Below are 16,032 nucleotides of genomic sequence, written 5' to 3' on the forward strand. Positions count from 1 at the left end.
ACCTGTAAAACAAAACATTAAAAAAATGCCACCGCTTGCCCACTATGACTACGGTCTCAACAGATCTGGATTTTATTAGACTCAGCCACCGCTTGCCCGCACAAGGAGCTACGGCCTCAAACTGGTCAAATTCTCATTAGACTCAGCCACCGCTTGCCCACACAAGGAGCTACGGCCTCAAACTGGTCAGATTCTCATTAGACTCAGCCACTGCTTGCCGCCACAAGGGACTACGGCCTCCAACTGAAACACATCAAATATTTAACAACTGGTCATTTTCTCAATGAGGCATTCACCGCTTGCACACGCAAGGAGTTACGGCCTCCAACTAGTCATATTCTTTATGGTACTATGCTATTTTTACTTCAGCCTCAAGTGCTCTACATTGCAACTCAACTATGGGTTATATGCACTCCCATCAAAATTTACTATTACTTTTTATTCTATTACATATCTTTAAGAACTGGATTTCCTGGTTCCATTTTACTATTTCTCCAACGCTTTAAAGGACTTTATAACATTTAATCATAAGTTAATTCAATTTAATTATGTACCAAATTCGAATTATATATCTGGTTGATATATATCTAGTATCTACCAATTTCTGAACGAACATGCAATATATTACTACCACATACCCTACTCCTATTATTATCTACCAAATCTTGAGTGGCATCAACAAAAAGCGAGTCGTTCGTTGTACGTCGCATTGAGCACACGCGGATCCCCATTTTCTCCGTGAACTAACGTATACGGAACCATCAGCCGCGATCTCAGCGCAATCATCTCATGAGTATATCATCAAATCTAAATCACCATCATTTACCTTAAAATCCATAAATCGTATTCATAGTCATATGATTATTATATTAATCTCATAATTTCATAAAAGTATTGCAAATCATTTTTCATTGTCATATCAACCGCCCGTTCTATTAGCCATTTTGCTCATAATTCAGCTTGTCATCGATTGTAACTCATCATTGTATCACTAGCATTCCTTAATCTTTCAGATCTATTCGTTCATGTACAACTCTTCACCGCGTATATTTACCGACTATTTTCCATAGAGGTGTATCAAATTTTACCTTGTGATTGTCCTTACTACAATCTTGCAGTGTAACTATCTTGTACACCTCGAGCGCTTTATTCATAATATTTCTAAAGTGTCTGTATACGGTGTCTGGGTTCTATAAATTAGCACCTCTTCTAATTTCCCATTAATTACAACAGACACATAAAATCAATTCTGAAAGGATTAATTTCAATTTAAACTATTTAGTTAGTACAATAGTCAATCCGATTTCTCCAAAGGGCGTTCAGCCACACATACAAGTGCATATAGGTGCTCAGACTAATCTATGGAATCAAATGCCCAGCATTTGATTGCGTTGATCATTACTTATAAAAATTTTAACTTCCGTCGTCGTCAAAGACAACGCTTTAAATTTAATTCAATCTTATCTGATCAATATCAACCAAATATTTGAAAACAACATCACCGTTATTATTATAAACTTCCAATATCTCTACACCTGTAATTTTGTACAATTCAACATTAAAACACCCTCACTTATTTAATACATCCGTTCTCGTATGCTATGCAAGTGACAACATCAATTCTTATATGTTGATGAGTTTACTATTAAAAGCCTTAGTTAACACTTTTATTTTACTTCAACTCAACAGTTATGTCAAAAGTGACAATGGTCTAAATACAACACATCCAATCTCATATTCCAGTCAATTGAGTCAACATGTATACCAAAAATTCTTACATGCTCGTTAATTTAGCATTATACGCTTCGATTATACTCTTTTTTTTTCAACCAATTAAAATCTTAATAGATACAATATCTCAAGATTTAACAAAGGTTAACTAGAAATTAATAAAATTGGCAAAACCATCTACAACAGTAATTTATAACTGTAAACTGTAATCTATTGTTAACAATATTTAACTTTCTTATATCTTAACTTTCATTTATATCCTCTAGTAACTTTTCTTATATATTCCTGGGATTAAATTGACAGATATAGCCTTACTTCCACAACTTATATTGTCTCTCATTTTATTTGCATTGGATATAAAGGTCTCTTAAAACAGTTATAGGTTCAATAGGATCCTTTCAACTTAAATCTAGTATACCCATGTACACTTTTCAAAACTTTAATGCTCATACATTTAACAACAATCAATTGTCGTTTTGTTTTTGTTTTTCTTTTAACTACCTGTGCTTCTTAAATTTGTATTCACTATAATAACATTATAATTAAAGAACAATGTCTCAGCTCGCAATCATTTTCTCAACAAATAATTCTCTATAACATGTAAAACTTACAACTTAGACAATGCAGTATTTATTTTTCATTATACATATATGCTATTCATAAAGTAGTTTATTATCCATCAGTAAACCATATAAAAATCTCATAAATTACGCCAGTATCCATATTCATAAACCAGCTCGTCCATACTGACTATCCATGTCTCTCACTATGGAAGTTTGCATCCAGTCTTCTCCTGCTGTTTCCTTTTTTTTTCTTATGTCATCTGCTTATCTTTTTTTCTGCTGTCCTACGTTTCTTTTGTCTGTCGTCTCTGCCATTTTCTTATATATATATATATATGGCTTATAAATTTTCATTTCATTATATGGCGTCCTACAATCCAATCAATCACAATACTATTTAAATGTTAAATAGGCATTACTATATGTATTTATACCTGTACATATGATACAATTTTCTTTTGAATCATTACTATTTATATATTTTTTTCTTCTATAAATTATACTGATACTGTGCTTGTGAATCACTGTTCATCCCAACGGATACCAACATCTCACATTCAATCTAGAGGATTTTTCCTATTATTTTTTTTTTTTTACTTATATATTCCTGTCATAGCTATACCGAAATCACCATGCACTGTCCTCTACAGTACAGTAGATTCACAGAAGATAATTGGAAGCTTGCCACAGTATAGAAGTGCTATCTTCATAAAACCGACTAACTTCAGTCTCATCCTCTTTGGTAACAAAGTTATATTAAATAAAACAAACCACATGCTTATAAAGGCATAGCATAAAACACCAACAATCAGGAATTCTCATAAATATATAACGGTTGTATAGAATGGGAACGAATTTCCATGCATGGACAATTATGCAGCCTATTAATAACCACATTACCAAGGTCATCAGCAAAGTTTTCTAGAATATCCATATCTCTTTACTTTCCTAACAATCTTGTCTGTCTGTGTCTCATAATTTTCCTCTATAATAATTTTAAAGCTTATGTACTTTGAATATCTTAACATTGCCTCCCACAGAGACTATTTAATAATAACTAATTAATATACAGAAACTTCATTAGTCAAATCATAAAATATTTTATAATCCTGTTGTATACAAATACATAAAAGGTAAATTACATAAACCATTTAAAAATACTATCCAATTTTTCCTTTCTCCTCTATTTCACCATATCACAGTTTACATGTATTCACTTAATTCTCTCCCATCTGTCCATACCTATATACAACAAAAGAGTGCTATGCACTCATTTATTTCCATTTTCCTGCCATAATATCTGAATTATAAAGTTTATTATCCAAATTTCACAATTCTAGACCACACTGTTTGACACAATCCATGTGCTAACTTCAAGATGAGTTCATTATTAACTCATGAATGCTTTAAATCAGTTATTATCATCTTCTGATATACATTTATTTATATTAATATTCAATAATATATTCTACTTGTTTTTTTTTTATTATCTGTACTTCACAAATATATAATACAATTTGAATTTAAACAATTATGATTTCCTCCTTGGTTCACATTTCAATTCCAATACAGATTTAACAATGAATCTGTCCACTTTATAGTTTCTTAGTACTGTCATTCTACAAATGACACTAAATAATAAAACTCAATGGATAACTTAAGCTCAGATCCTTGCAGCAAATCTTCAGTTCATTAGCTTATGCACTACACAAGATTGGACAATATAGCAATACATTGCAATATATTACAATAGTCTATTTTCATTATTGTGATAACAATTGTTGTATGTTGTACATATTCATATTATAAAATCATGACATTTTGTGCAATTTACTGTATGGAGAGTTATAACTCATCAAAAGGCAAATACTCTCACTGTTGCGACTCAATATATATATCCAAACATTCTGTATGTACACAAATATTAACTTATTTCCAAAAACTTTTATTCATATTCATAACACTAATAGTAAATTTAAAGACAAGCTTGTTGCTCAAGTATTGTTTAGAAAATTCAACAGGTTTCTTGTACAATCAATAATACAATCAAGAGCCAACAACATTCATTTCTGGAGTTACCAAAAGCTTTTCTTTAGGTTAAAAGACAACTTCATAAATTATAAAACTGAACCATGTAAGAATAGTCTTACCTGTAATCTATCACTTTCTAACATGTCACATATTAATGTGGTGCTTATAAATTCCAACACTCACTTACTAAACATTGTCTCAAATGACAAATGTACATAGCTACAGGTACCTGCACAGGACCTTTAAGTACCTTTATTGATCAACAATGGCTGCTAAGGGCCATTCTAATGAATTTCAAGAGAAGCATCAAAGAAGTGAACCAATTGCTCAAACATATAATACATTCAATCTGAGCATACATATAATATATAATTCCAGCATAATATGACACCTTTGAGGAATTGGATATCATTTCTTTTTCAACACATTAATAATCAATATCATATGATTATGATAACCTTGAGGATCCTAATAGATCTCAATTGGATTTTATACTAAATAATGATTAAATAAGGAACTATTAATAATAATAGTTTACAGTTATTCGGTTTTTTAACATTGGAGTTTACTACCAATTGTTAGCCATTGCTATATATATAAAATTCAAAACACAGCAAGAAATAAATATAATAATTGTACTATCAGAGTTAAGTACTATTTTCACTGAGAGCTTCACAGCTAATCATGAGATAGCATCTAAAATGTCTTTAATATCTAATATTATGAAATATAACATGTTATGTTGCTGGTATCAGTTTATGTCAACAATATACTGTGTCTATCTATATTAATATGCTTTATTAATTCATTAATAAACACATATCAAAGTATCAACCAATATAATATATATACATATGACAGTGTCTCAATTTGGGAATATAACTATGAATATAGAATTTAAATTTCAAATTAGGAATATAACTAGAATATATTGATGGTGATCAAGACATATACCTGGACTATGCCTGTGATTGTCATTTATCTGAAATGGGATCATCAAACATATATGTGTACCTATGTAAAGAAATAATAACAATTCTTCAATTCAATTCACGTAGAACAAACACACAAAACTGAACCATAAGTTTGACTAATTTACTGTGAATTAGCAACAAACTCAGCAATACCATTACACTGTTTATATGTATAACATGGTATGTGTTCTCATGTTCAACCTGTATGTCAACATAGTTAATGTAACTGTTTCTAATCTGTTGATATCCTATCATACTCTATCATAGGCATTAGTAACATAACAATAGTTACTCTGTATTTTAAACTAATTAGATAGCCATGTTGTTCTATACTTAATGTATTCATAATACTTCTTTCTTAGGTATATTGTATACCTCAATATCGTGCTACATGTCATGTCATTACTCTCGCAAGTTATCGTACATACTAAATCTATTTAATATGTAGAAAGCAATTCATCCAAAAGTTCAATAAAACAAGTGAGAAACTGCGTTTAATGGTATGCGTGTTATTAACGTAAATTCACTTACCACAACTTCTAGTCAGAATTACCTTACAGTCGAATTTTTAGGCGGGATTGGTACCGCTTCTGAACTTTTAGAATCACTAGTATCCTGACGACTTAGGCGTAATGCCGGTTAGTCAGGGAGAGAAACACCTCAATGCCTACAATATTCACAATTATCTACCTCTTATTTGTTTTTATAATAATATCAACACTTTCGCTCCAAAACTTCCGCTGCCTCCGTTCAATCGTCCGTCATCCACTTGTCAATGTCACATAGATTACTTTGGCTCTGGCCTCTGACGTTCCGTTTCAGGTTACATGATTATTGACGTTACCATTTTTAATTAATGGTGCGTCACACGATAGTTAACATTAGTTTGTAGTATTTGTTATTTATTTTGTATTTGCATTATTTATTTATTATATGTAGAATTTTGTTCTTATTTTATTTATGTTTTTATTATTATTATTTTTGTTTTTATGATTGATTTTTGTTTGAAATAATAAATTTTTTTTTTTTTTTTTTGAAAATTGTAATATTTATTATTTATTTTCTTCCTTTTTCCTTTCTCCTTCATCTCTTGTTCTTGGTTTTTTTTTTTTTGTCCTGTTTCATTTATTTATTTATTTTTTGTTTTTTAATTATTGTTAGAATGTTACTTTGAAATATTTGTTATTTATGTTGTATTTACATTATTCATTTATTATAAATAGTATATATATATATATAATTTTTTTTTTTTTTTATTTTTTTATTTTTTTATTATTTTTTTAATTATTGTTAGAATGGTACTTTGAAATATTTGTTATTTATGTTGTATTTACAGTATTCATTTATTATAAATTTTTTTTTTTTTTTGTTTTTGTTTTATTTTTTTTTTTTTTTTTTAATTTGTATTTTTTTTTTTTTTCCTTTCCTTTTCCTCTTATTACTAAGTTAACTAAGTTTTGTTGAATTCTTTTAAATTCCTAACTATGTTTTTGATATGATCTTTGTATGTGTTTATTGTAACTTCATATTTCATAATATCCTGAATGTCGTAAGCCTTTGTTCTCATCATCGATGAGGCAATTTCATGATTGCTACGTGAGTCAACGAAACGTGGGCAAGTTTTTATTAGGTGTTCAAATGATTGTATAGAGTTATTGTCGCAAGGGCACTCGTCTCCGTCGATTATACAAAAACGATGTAGATATTCGCGGTGATAACCATGATTTGTCAGATATTGCGTTATTTCGAAGTCCGGTTTAAATTTATCAAGTACTTGTGCGAGCAGTTCATATGTGGGTATTAGTTTCTTGATGTATTTTGAGTTGTCTATTTCAGTGTATAATTTTCCTGTTTCTATATTGCTACGCTGCCTATTGATATACTTCTCATAACTGATGGGGAACCTGTCGTAGTCCAATGTTTTGTGTAAGTGTGCAGCGCTTTTGGCAGCAACATCGGCCTCTTCGTTGCCTACTATTTCTGCATGCGCTTTCACCCACACAAAATTAATTTCCTTGTTTTCCACTTGAGTTCTAATCATTGTGTGGTGAATCGAAACAACTTGCGGGTTTCTGGTGTTTGGCTTAGCAATCTCTTCGAGCCCTGATTTGCTATCTGTAAAGATAGTGGCCATATATATATTATTATTTGCGATCCATTCTAAAGCTTTGGAGATTGCCAGCAGCTCCGCCTGAAAGACGGTGCAGGCTGAGTGGAGTTTAAATTTTTTGTTGTCCTTTGTCCCATCAGGCTTATGCACGACGAATGCAGCTCCCACCATATTTTCATTCTTACTGCCATCTATAAATATCTTGTGTTCATTGCCAGTTATTTCATGAGTATAATCATCGTTGTTGTGTAATTCTTTGTAGGTTATTTTTGGACGTAAGGATGGATGCAACAATGTGGATGGATGTGCTGGTATGTCTAGTTTGATTTCTTGCGGTAACTGTTCTGATGTACCCTTTATGCGCGTCACTTCATTATTCGCCAGCTCTAATAGTTTAACATTTATGGGTATTAAGCAAGCAAGGGATATTGCAGTTTCAGTGTGGAGCGTGCGAAATCCTCTTATTATATTTATTGCAAATCCACGCTGTAGAGAAAGTAATTTGCGAGTAACATGTTTATAATTGAGAGCCTTAATCGTTACACTGGATGCGTATGCTATGATAGGTACAATAACTTGCAGATAAATTTCCTTGACATTTTCTGGGTGTACCCCCAGGTTGGCTTTATGTATCGCTGTAGCATTTGATATACATTACGTGCTTTCTGGATTACATTGTCCAGATGCTTGACAAATCTGAGTTGATTATCAATAGTGATTCCAAGAAGTTTCATATGTTTGCTGAAATTGATTTTGACGCTATTAATATATATTTGAGCTGAGGCAGTCTTCGGTCGGAAGAACGCCACCATCTGCGTTTTATGTGGGGCGAATGTCAATTTGACATCCGAACCCCATGCACTAATTTGTTTTAGTGCAAGATTCGCCGACGCCTCTAAACAATCCATGCTCTTACTGTGCACTACGAGCAGGATGTCATCGGCGAACGCTTGCATATGACATTCATCTGGTAGCGCAATATCAAGAAGTTCATCTATAATGAGGTTCCACAGCGTAGGCCCACAGACTGATCCTTGAACGCATCCCCTATTGAGGGTTTTATATAAAGTTTCATCAAGATAATTTAATTTTGCTGTTCTATCCGAGAGATAACTTTTAATCACAGAAAATATGTTTATGGGACACTGCGTTATAATTAATCTTTTTAATATGGCTGGCCACCATGCATGGTCAAATGCCCCTTGTATATCTAACGAGATAGCAATGACATGTTCCTTGTTGTTCCTTGAAGATTGAATTATGTTAATTGCATGATGAAGTGCGTGTGTCGTTGAGAGACCTGTTTTGAAACCAAATTGTCTTTTGTTATTTTGTTGTGTAATATATAAATGATGATTGAGACGTTGCATAATTAATTTTTCCAGTATTTTTCCGAAATTATTGATTAATCCAATGGGTCTGTGCGATTTAATATCTGTGTAATCTGTTTTACCAGGTTTGGGAAGGATTTTAATTATAGCAGTTTTCCAATTTTTGGAAAATATCCGAGTGACAAGCAGCGATTCATTATGCCTAGAACAAATCGGGGAAAGCATGCGATAAACATTTGACATATGTCTGCCGTTAAGTGATCTTCACCAGGTGCTTTCCTAGGATCCATCTCATTAACTGCGGTTATGAGTTCCGTTTCCGTAAATAGTACATCAGGTACTGTGTTTGGTTTTAGGTTAGCTATTGTGCGTGTTTTGATATGGCTGTTTTTACTATCTGCGGTATCGTCAGGGAAAAATTTTTCCATTATTGCTAATGCCGTTTCTTTGGAGTTTTGTGTGTAAGTGTTTTGTTTAGTTTTCATAGTAGCTGGTGTTGTGTTATGCGGTCTGACTTTAATTATACGGTTAGTGACTTCCCAGACGTCTTCCTTCTTTTGTCTCTGGCAGAATTCCCTGAAATTCCTAGTGGAAGCTTCCTTGATTGCTGCCGAATATTCTTCTTTTATTTTCTTCTTTTCTTCTATTACTTCTGCTAACGGTTTGTTCTGTTTCTTTAACTTTCTTAGTTTATGGTGATTTTTAATTACTTCTTTTTTAAGCTCTTCAAGCTGGTCGTTCCACCAAGGAGCGACCATTCTTTTATTTTTTGATTTAGGTATTAATTTATCACATGCCTTCTGTATTGTTAAAGTCATATTATAGATTAACTGTTCGAGTTCTTCGATGTCTAATGAATTAATGTTTATATCCATATTTAGTTGTTTAGTGACTTCTGCGATGAATTTATCTTTGTTGTTATCAAAATCAAAGTTTTTGGTTTCGTATTTATATGTTGTATTTTTTATTTTATTTATTGTTTTATTTTTTCTAGTTATAATTTTATACTCGATCGCATTGTGATCGGATGATGGGCATACTCCTTCATTTACCTTCCAATCTTTTAGACAGTCCAGATCCGTGGCAGTGACAAGGGTTAAATCAATAATAGATTCAATCATCTTACCGTGTGTTATCGTCTTAAATGTGGGTGTATTGCCAGTGTTACAGATATGAATGTTGTTGGCAGTAATAAAATTAGCGATTTGGTTGCCCCTTCTGTTGTTTATGACTGATCCCCAATCCCTGTGCCATGCGTTAAAATCGCCTGCGATAATGTGAATAGCCTTGTGATGTTTTTTGATAAATAATTCTAACGGGTTGAGAATTTTATTTAAAATATGGTCGTTAGGGTCACCATTTTTATTCCGGGGTTCTATGTAAACTGATGAGATGAAAATATTCCTATTGTTGCATTTGATTTGGATTATTGCTGTATTATTATCTGAATATTCCGACATACCGAGGATTGAGAATCTATTTCTTTGAGCTATAATACAAGATTTGACGGGCGTGTCACTTTTTGGGAACTGGTAAGTTTCAAATCCGAATATGTTGTTAAAAGTTTGTCTACTACCGGTGTAGGGTTCACTAATTATTCCCAAGTCTATGTTATTTTTGTGCATGTATATTAGAAATTCCTGTTGGGCGTCATATCCCCTTCCTAAATTACATTGTACTATGGTGATTGGTTTGTAACTATTATTAGATGTAATATTGAATTCTTTTGACAATGGTTTCTTTCATTGCCTGGAATACGGGGCAACGTACTGAGGTTGCGCTATGGTTGGTGTCTGTATTATGGTTATATTTGTTGTTGGGTTTGGAGCAATTATAACATTTAACATTTTGGGCATTATTTTTGTCTGGGCAATTTTTAAACTCATGCTCATTAGAGGAGCAATGAGAGCATATCGCTTTGTTTACGTTGCAATTTTTCCTGAGGTGACCGTATTGAAGGCAATTATAACATTGCTTTATCGGTATAAACTCTTCTACATAAATCTTTTGGTGCTCTATATTGATTCTAGTCATTTTCTTAACTACTTGCCAAATATTTGGAGATATTCTAAGAACCGCGTTGTATAATTTGTTGTTTTTATTTTTCCTGTTGAAGCTGAATGTTATATCTTCTTTATCTTTCATTTGATTTCTGATGTTCTCATTCTGATTAACAATGATCTGCACTAATTCTTCTGGTTTGGTATCTTTATAGATGCCTTTGAGCGTTATCATAGGAAGAAGGCTTTTAGCCACTTCCGCGTTAAGGTTGGTGTTATGTGTTAGGATCTTTATTGTCTCATCCCTCTGTTTTGTGTCATCAAACTCGACGCGAATTCGGTTGTTAGATATGGTTTTTACACTAGCCGGTGCAAAGTTAACGTTTCTGAAAGACACCTTTTGTCTAAATACATCTGCTGTCTTCTCCGTGCTATCGGGTTTGATTTGCGATATTATTATCGCTGGCTTAAAACATTTATCTTTGTTCTTCTGTGTAACAGGCTTGCTCGCCGCGCAGCGTAGCTCTGTACGAATGTGTCTATGTGTGAATTACTTTTGGCTTTGATAGTCATGTCTGCTATAGCTTTCTGCATTTCCACTCTTATTGTTTCTTGTATAGTAACTATTGTACTTTCTTTATTCTGGGATAAATCACGTATCATTTCCGCAGTCTGTGCTTCCTTATTCGTGTTTTTGGCTATCATGATAATTTCTTGCGATCTTTCTAGTATAACAGCTTTGTCTTCCTTCTTTACACTTTTATTCTTTTTGAGTGCATTTTGGATGTCGATAGCACAAGCCAGTATACGATCAAATGTAGATGCAGGTGGAGTCGGGGCAGTATTTGTAGTACCAACGCCCTCAGACAGATTTTCTTTGGATCCACCAATATATATGCTTTCCTCGTTACTATGGAGGCTATGGATGGAGTCACCAGAGTAGTGTAGAACTCCAGATGTCGATGCCTGACTGAGGATCTCAGTGCAGTCTGGCACTTTCCCGAAGGTGGGCATGATGTTATGGGTCTTTGCAGGATTGCTACTACCGGCAACGATGGGTCTGTAAGAGGGGCTATACTCCTCCGGTTTGCTCCTACTTGGAGGTGGCACAGGCAGTGGGGACGAGACCTCAGGCCTCGGGGCTTCTACCGCCTCAGGGGGTAAGTTGAAAGGTCGCCGAACAGGCGACCTCGCCAAAGGCATTTCCCAAAAATTAACTGAAAATGTCTAGGATATCAGATAGACAAGAGATACGAGGGGTACCAATGGTACGCTTAAGATATACGCTGGTTAGGTTAGGTTAGGTTAGGTTAGGTTAGGTTAGGTTGGGGCGGGGCGTGAGTCGGGCAACCTCCAAGTATGGGCCTGCCATTGGGAGGCTTCCCCATCCTCGTGGATACGTCCGCGGGGAACGGTGGCCGAGCAATGGTTTGGTTCTGGTACGCCCTGGGCGGGATAGTAGACGTTCCTTCGGGATACTGCTACTATGTCGGCCGATAGTCCGGCGAGTAGGTAGGAGTGTATATAGTGTATATAGTTAGGTTAAGTTATTTATTTGTAAATAGTTAGGTTTAGGTTGTAAATATGTCTTCTAGTTTTGTCTTCTTTGGTTTTTCTTCGTTTTATATTTTGTTCTTTTTGTGTTATTTATCTGTCCTTTCCTGTTCTTTTGTCTTTCTGTCGTTTTGTTTGTTGCTTCGTTTTCCTTTTCTGTTTTGTATGCGGGACCAAACCCGGGTAAAAAAGGAACAAAATGAGAATGGCCACCAGGAAAAACATATTACTCCAGGGAGGTACCACCCGGAAATCGGGTGGAGAATCCTCCACCGTCGCACCGGGCAAGCCGGGGGCGGTCAGCCCCATGTATCTGGAGGGGGCAACTGAGGCCAGAGTAGGGGGTGATGCTCGAAGTGGAAGAGAGGCAATGGTGGTTTTACTGAGGGACGTTGAGCTGGATAGGAGGACTAGAAGTGAGTGTGACGAGGCGGAGTACTACATGGAGCGCTCCGACTCGTCGCTCTCACTGTATTCTGAGGATGGCGCTGCAGGAGGAAGCGAGCCCAGCACATCTAGGGCTTCGCTGCGCAAAAGAAGATTAGTAGAAGTGCAAGACCCGGACTTGATATTCGATGAGGAGGTGGAGGTCGTGGAAGTGGTCGCGACCCCAAAGCCAAGGCCTAAACAAAGGCCACCACCGAAAGACCTGGATTTGGAACAGGCGAAGGCCGAATTGGCCGCCGCCACTAAAGAGACTATGAAATGGAGGCAGCAGCCCCAACTAAGAAGGCGAGTGCTCCGAAACCGCCGGCGCGCCCTACCACCCGCAGACCCTCAGCTGAGGATGCGCAGCGCGCCGACGTGTTGGTATCGGATATACAGGAGAGTGCCCTCAAGGTATTAGATGCCGTGAGGAAGTCCGGCCACTTGAAGGGCACTGTCGTAAAGGAGATTAAGGACGCCATCGCTACCATCCGCGCGGCGTCCGAATCACTGGAGGGTCGGACCTCGACAACCGAGTGCGCAGCTTTGCGCCGGGAGAATTCTCGGTTGTCGCGTGACTTGGCGGACATGCGGGAGATGATGACCGCAATGAGGGAAGAGTCCGCCAAGTATTACGTGGAACTGAGGGACCTGAAAAGGAAGACCATGGGGTCTGCCGCCCAGAGCTCAGACGAACTGGCGATGCTCAAGGCGGAGAGGGCGGAGTGGGAGCGCGAGATTGCCGCAACCCGCAACTCCTTCCAGGAGTTACTGAAAAAGAGTTCGGAGGACCGCTTGGCGTTGTCCAAGGCGCAAAGCGAATTGGCGGCAGCCAAAGCCGCGCTGGCGAACCAGTCACAAAGTGCGGCCATGGACGTGACATCCGGCGCTCAAAGTGTTGGGTCGAGCGAAACGCCACCCATCACCGAGAGCGCCGAGGCAAGAATAGTCCGTCAAATCGGGGACATTTTTAATGCCCGGTTTGAGAGGATAGAGGAGCTCGTGGGCAGGCCACATCAACCGCCGCCTAGAAAGACAACGGCTGCACCCCGAACACCTGGGGCAGCCAAGAAAGGAGGAGCAAGTACGGCCCCTGTAGCCAGTACTAGCAGAGCAGGGGTGAGCGCCTCTCAGCCGCCGCCCTCGACACAGGAGCAGTGGACGACGGTCGTCCGTCGTGGGAATCGCGCCAGGGGGGCGAAGGGCAAGGAGTCGGCCCCAGCCACCCAGATGCCCACTGGAGGGACGGGACCATCCCAGAAGGAGGCCCAAAGTGAGGACGCCCGGAAGAAGGCACGCAGGAGGCAGTTCCGCCCACCGCGCTCCTCGGCGATAGTGTTAACACTAAAGCCGGGAGCTGCGGAGGCGGGAACTAGCTACAGCTCGGTGCTTCGAGAGGCCCAACAGAAGATCCAGTTGGGGGCCCTCGGAATCACCGAGCTGGGCTTCAGGCTGGGAGTAACGGGGTCCCGTATCCTCGAGGTGCCGGGCCCAGTGGAGGAGAGTGGCGGAAAGGCAGATGCCCTCGCCGCGAAACTTGCCGAGGTCCTACCGGCAGGAGTAGTTGGCGTAACCAGGCCAGTAAAATGTGCAGAAATCCGCATACTGGACCTGGACGACGCTACAACCGTAGCTGACGTGGTGGCAGCCATAACGCGAGAGGGAGACTGCGCCGAGGCCTCCGTGAAAACGGGGGAGATCCGGCGCTCTCCCTCAGGGAGCGGTTCTGTTTGGGCCCGATGCCCGGTCGGGACTGTGAAGCGGCTGGTCGACGCCGGCCGTCTCAAAGTGGGGTGGACGATGGCGCGGGTGCGGTCCTTAGACCCCCGGCCGATGCGGTGCTACCGCTGCCTGCTCACGGGTCACGTGGGCCAGCGGTGCACCGCCAAGGAGGACCGCGGCGGAGTCTGTTTCCGCTGCGGTCAAGACGGCCATAAGGCCGCATCGTGCACCGCCCCTTCGCCGCACTGCCCATACTGTGCAGCGGCCAAGAAGAAGGCGGACCACAGGATGGGCAGCACCAAGGGGTGCCGTCCGCCCAAACAGGCGGCGAGAGTGGAGGAGATGGAGGCCGAGTCCGGCCCGTCACCTCCCACCATGGGCCTCGCGGCAGCCGATGCGGGGGCGTCGGCTGTCACCTAAGGCGGAATGAGGCCTGGAGTTGGCGCGCGGGGTGTCCGCGCGCGCCACTCAGGAGTGGGGCTGAAGAGCCCGCGCTGCCGGGGTTCACGGTTGAAGATCATCATGATCCCGTAACCCCGGCACCAAAGCGCTCGGAGGACACCAAGGGGTTTTAGCCGGTAGGAGTCCGGCAGTACCCCCACGCTTCCCCCGGGGCGTGCGGGTCTCCATGATGGTAAAAAAAAAAAAAAAAATTTCCCCTTGTAGGCCCGCGCTGCCGGGGTTTACGGTTGAATAAAAAAAAAAAAAAAAAAAAAAAAAAAAAAAAAAAAAAAAAAAAAAAAAAAAAAGGTTAGGTTGGGGCGTCTCCCCATCAAGCGCGAACCAACCTGCGCAGGAGGAGCAAGGAGCGGCGGTGTCACAACCTGTCGCTCCAAGCGAAGGAGAACGGGGTCCTGCTCCCCAAAGCCAAAAGGCCACAAAGGGGAAAAAGGCGCGAAAATCTGCGCCGCAGGGGCAACCCCCCGCGGTGGAGCCCCCGACTATCCCAGCGACACAGCTAGCTGCCGGAAGCTCCTCGTGGGCAACGGTAGTGAGGGGTAACCGGGGAAAGATGACCACATTATCTGGTCAAGAGGTGGTCGCTGAATCCCAACCGGCGAAGAAGAAGGCGAACTCGACGCCCACAAAGAAGACTGGCCCACCGCTTCCTTCGAGGCTAAAGCCACCCCGCTCTGCGGCGGTGGTAATTACCATCGGAGAGGCGGCGGAAAAGGAGGGCGTCAGTTACGCCAATATCCTCCGCGAAGCAAAAGGGAAAATAGACCTCCGCCCCCTCGGAATAGAGGACATGCGGCTTAGGCCCGCAATTACCGGGGGGCGGATCCTCGAAATCTCCGGCGCCGCTAGCGCAGAGAAGGCTGACGCTCTGGCGTCTAAACTCCGGGCACTTATCCCGGAGGACGTGGCCAAAGTCTCCAGACCCTCTAAAACTGCAGAGATGCGGATAATGGGTCTGGATGACTCTGTGACGCCGGAGGAAGTCGCCACTGCCATAGCGCGCGACGGGGATTGCAGCGCGGAGGATATTAGAGCAGGGGAAATCCGCCGAAGCAGTCCCTCAAGCTTGGGGTCTTGTTGGGTCCGCGGCCCAATCATGGCGGTCAAAAAAGTCACCACCAAGGGCCATAT

At 39.6% G+C, this 16,032-nt stretch overlaps 1 protein-coding gene across 1 annotated transcript; it reads left to right on the top strand.

Moving 5' to 3' along the window:
- The first annotated feature begins 12,499 nt into the window (after window positions 1–12,499).
- LOC131843366 (uncharacterized) lies at window positions 12,500–14,862 on the top strand. The gene is made up of 2 exons (XM_059191994.1): window positions 12,500–13,026; window positions 13,068–14,862. Exons 1-2 carry the CDS (start codon window positions 12,500–12,502, stop codon window positions 14,860–14,862), a joined length of 2,322 nt encoding a protein of 773 aa, XP_059047977.1.
- Window positions 14,863–16,032: the final 1,170 nt, after the last annotated feature.

The sequence above is a fragment of the Achroia grisella genome, unplaced genomic scaffold (assembly GCF_030625045.1).
Source record: "Achroia grisella isolate CSIRO2021 unplaced genomic scaffold, CSIRO_AGI_Agris_v1 utg3050, whole genome shotgun sequence".
Classification (NCBI taxonomy): Eukaryota; Metazoa; Arthropoda; class Insecta; order Lepidoptera; family Pyralidae; genus Achroia; species Achroia grisella.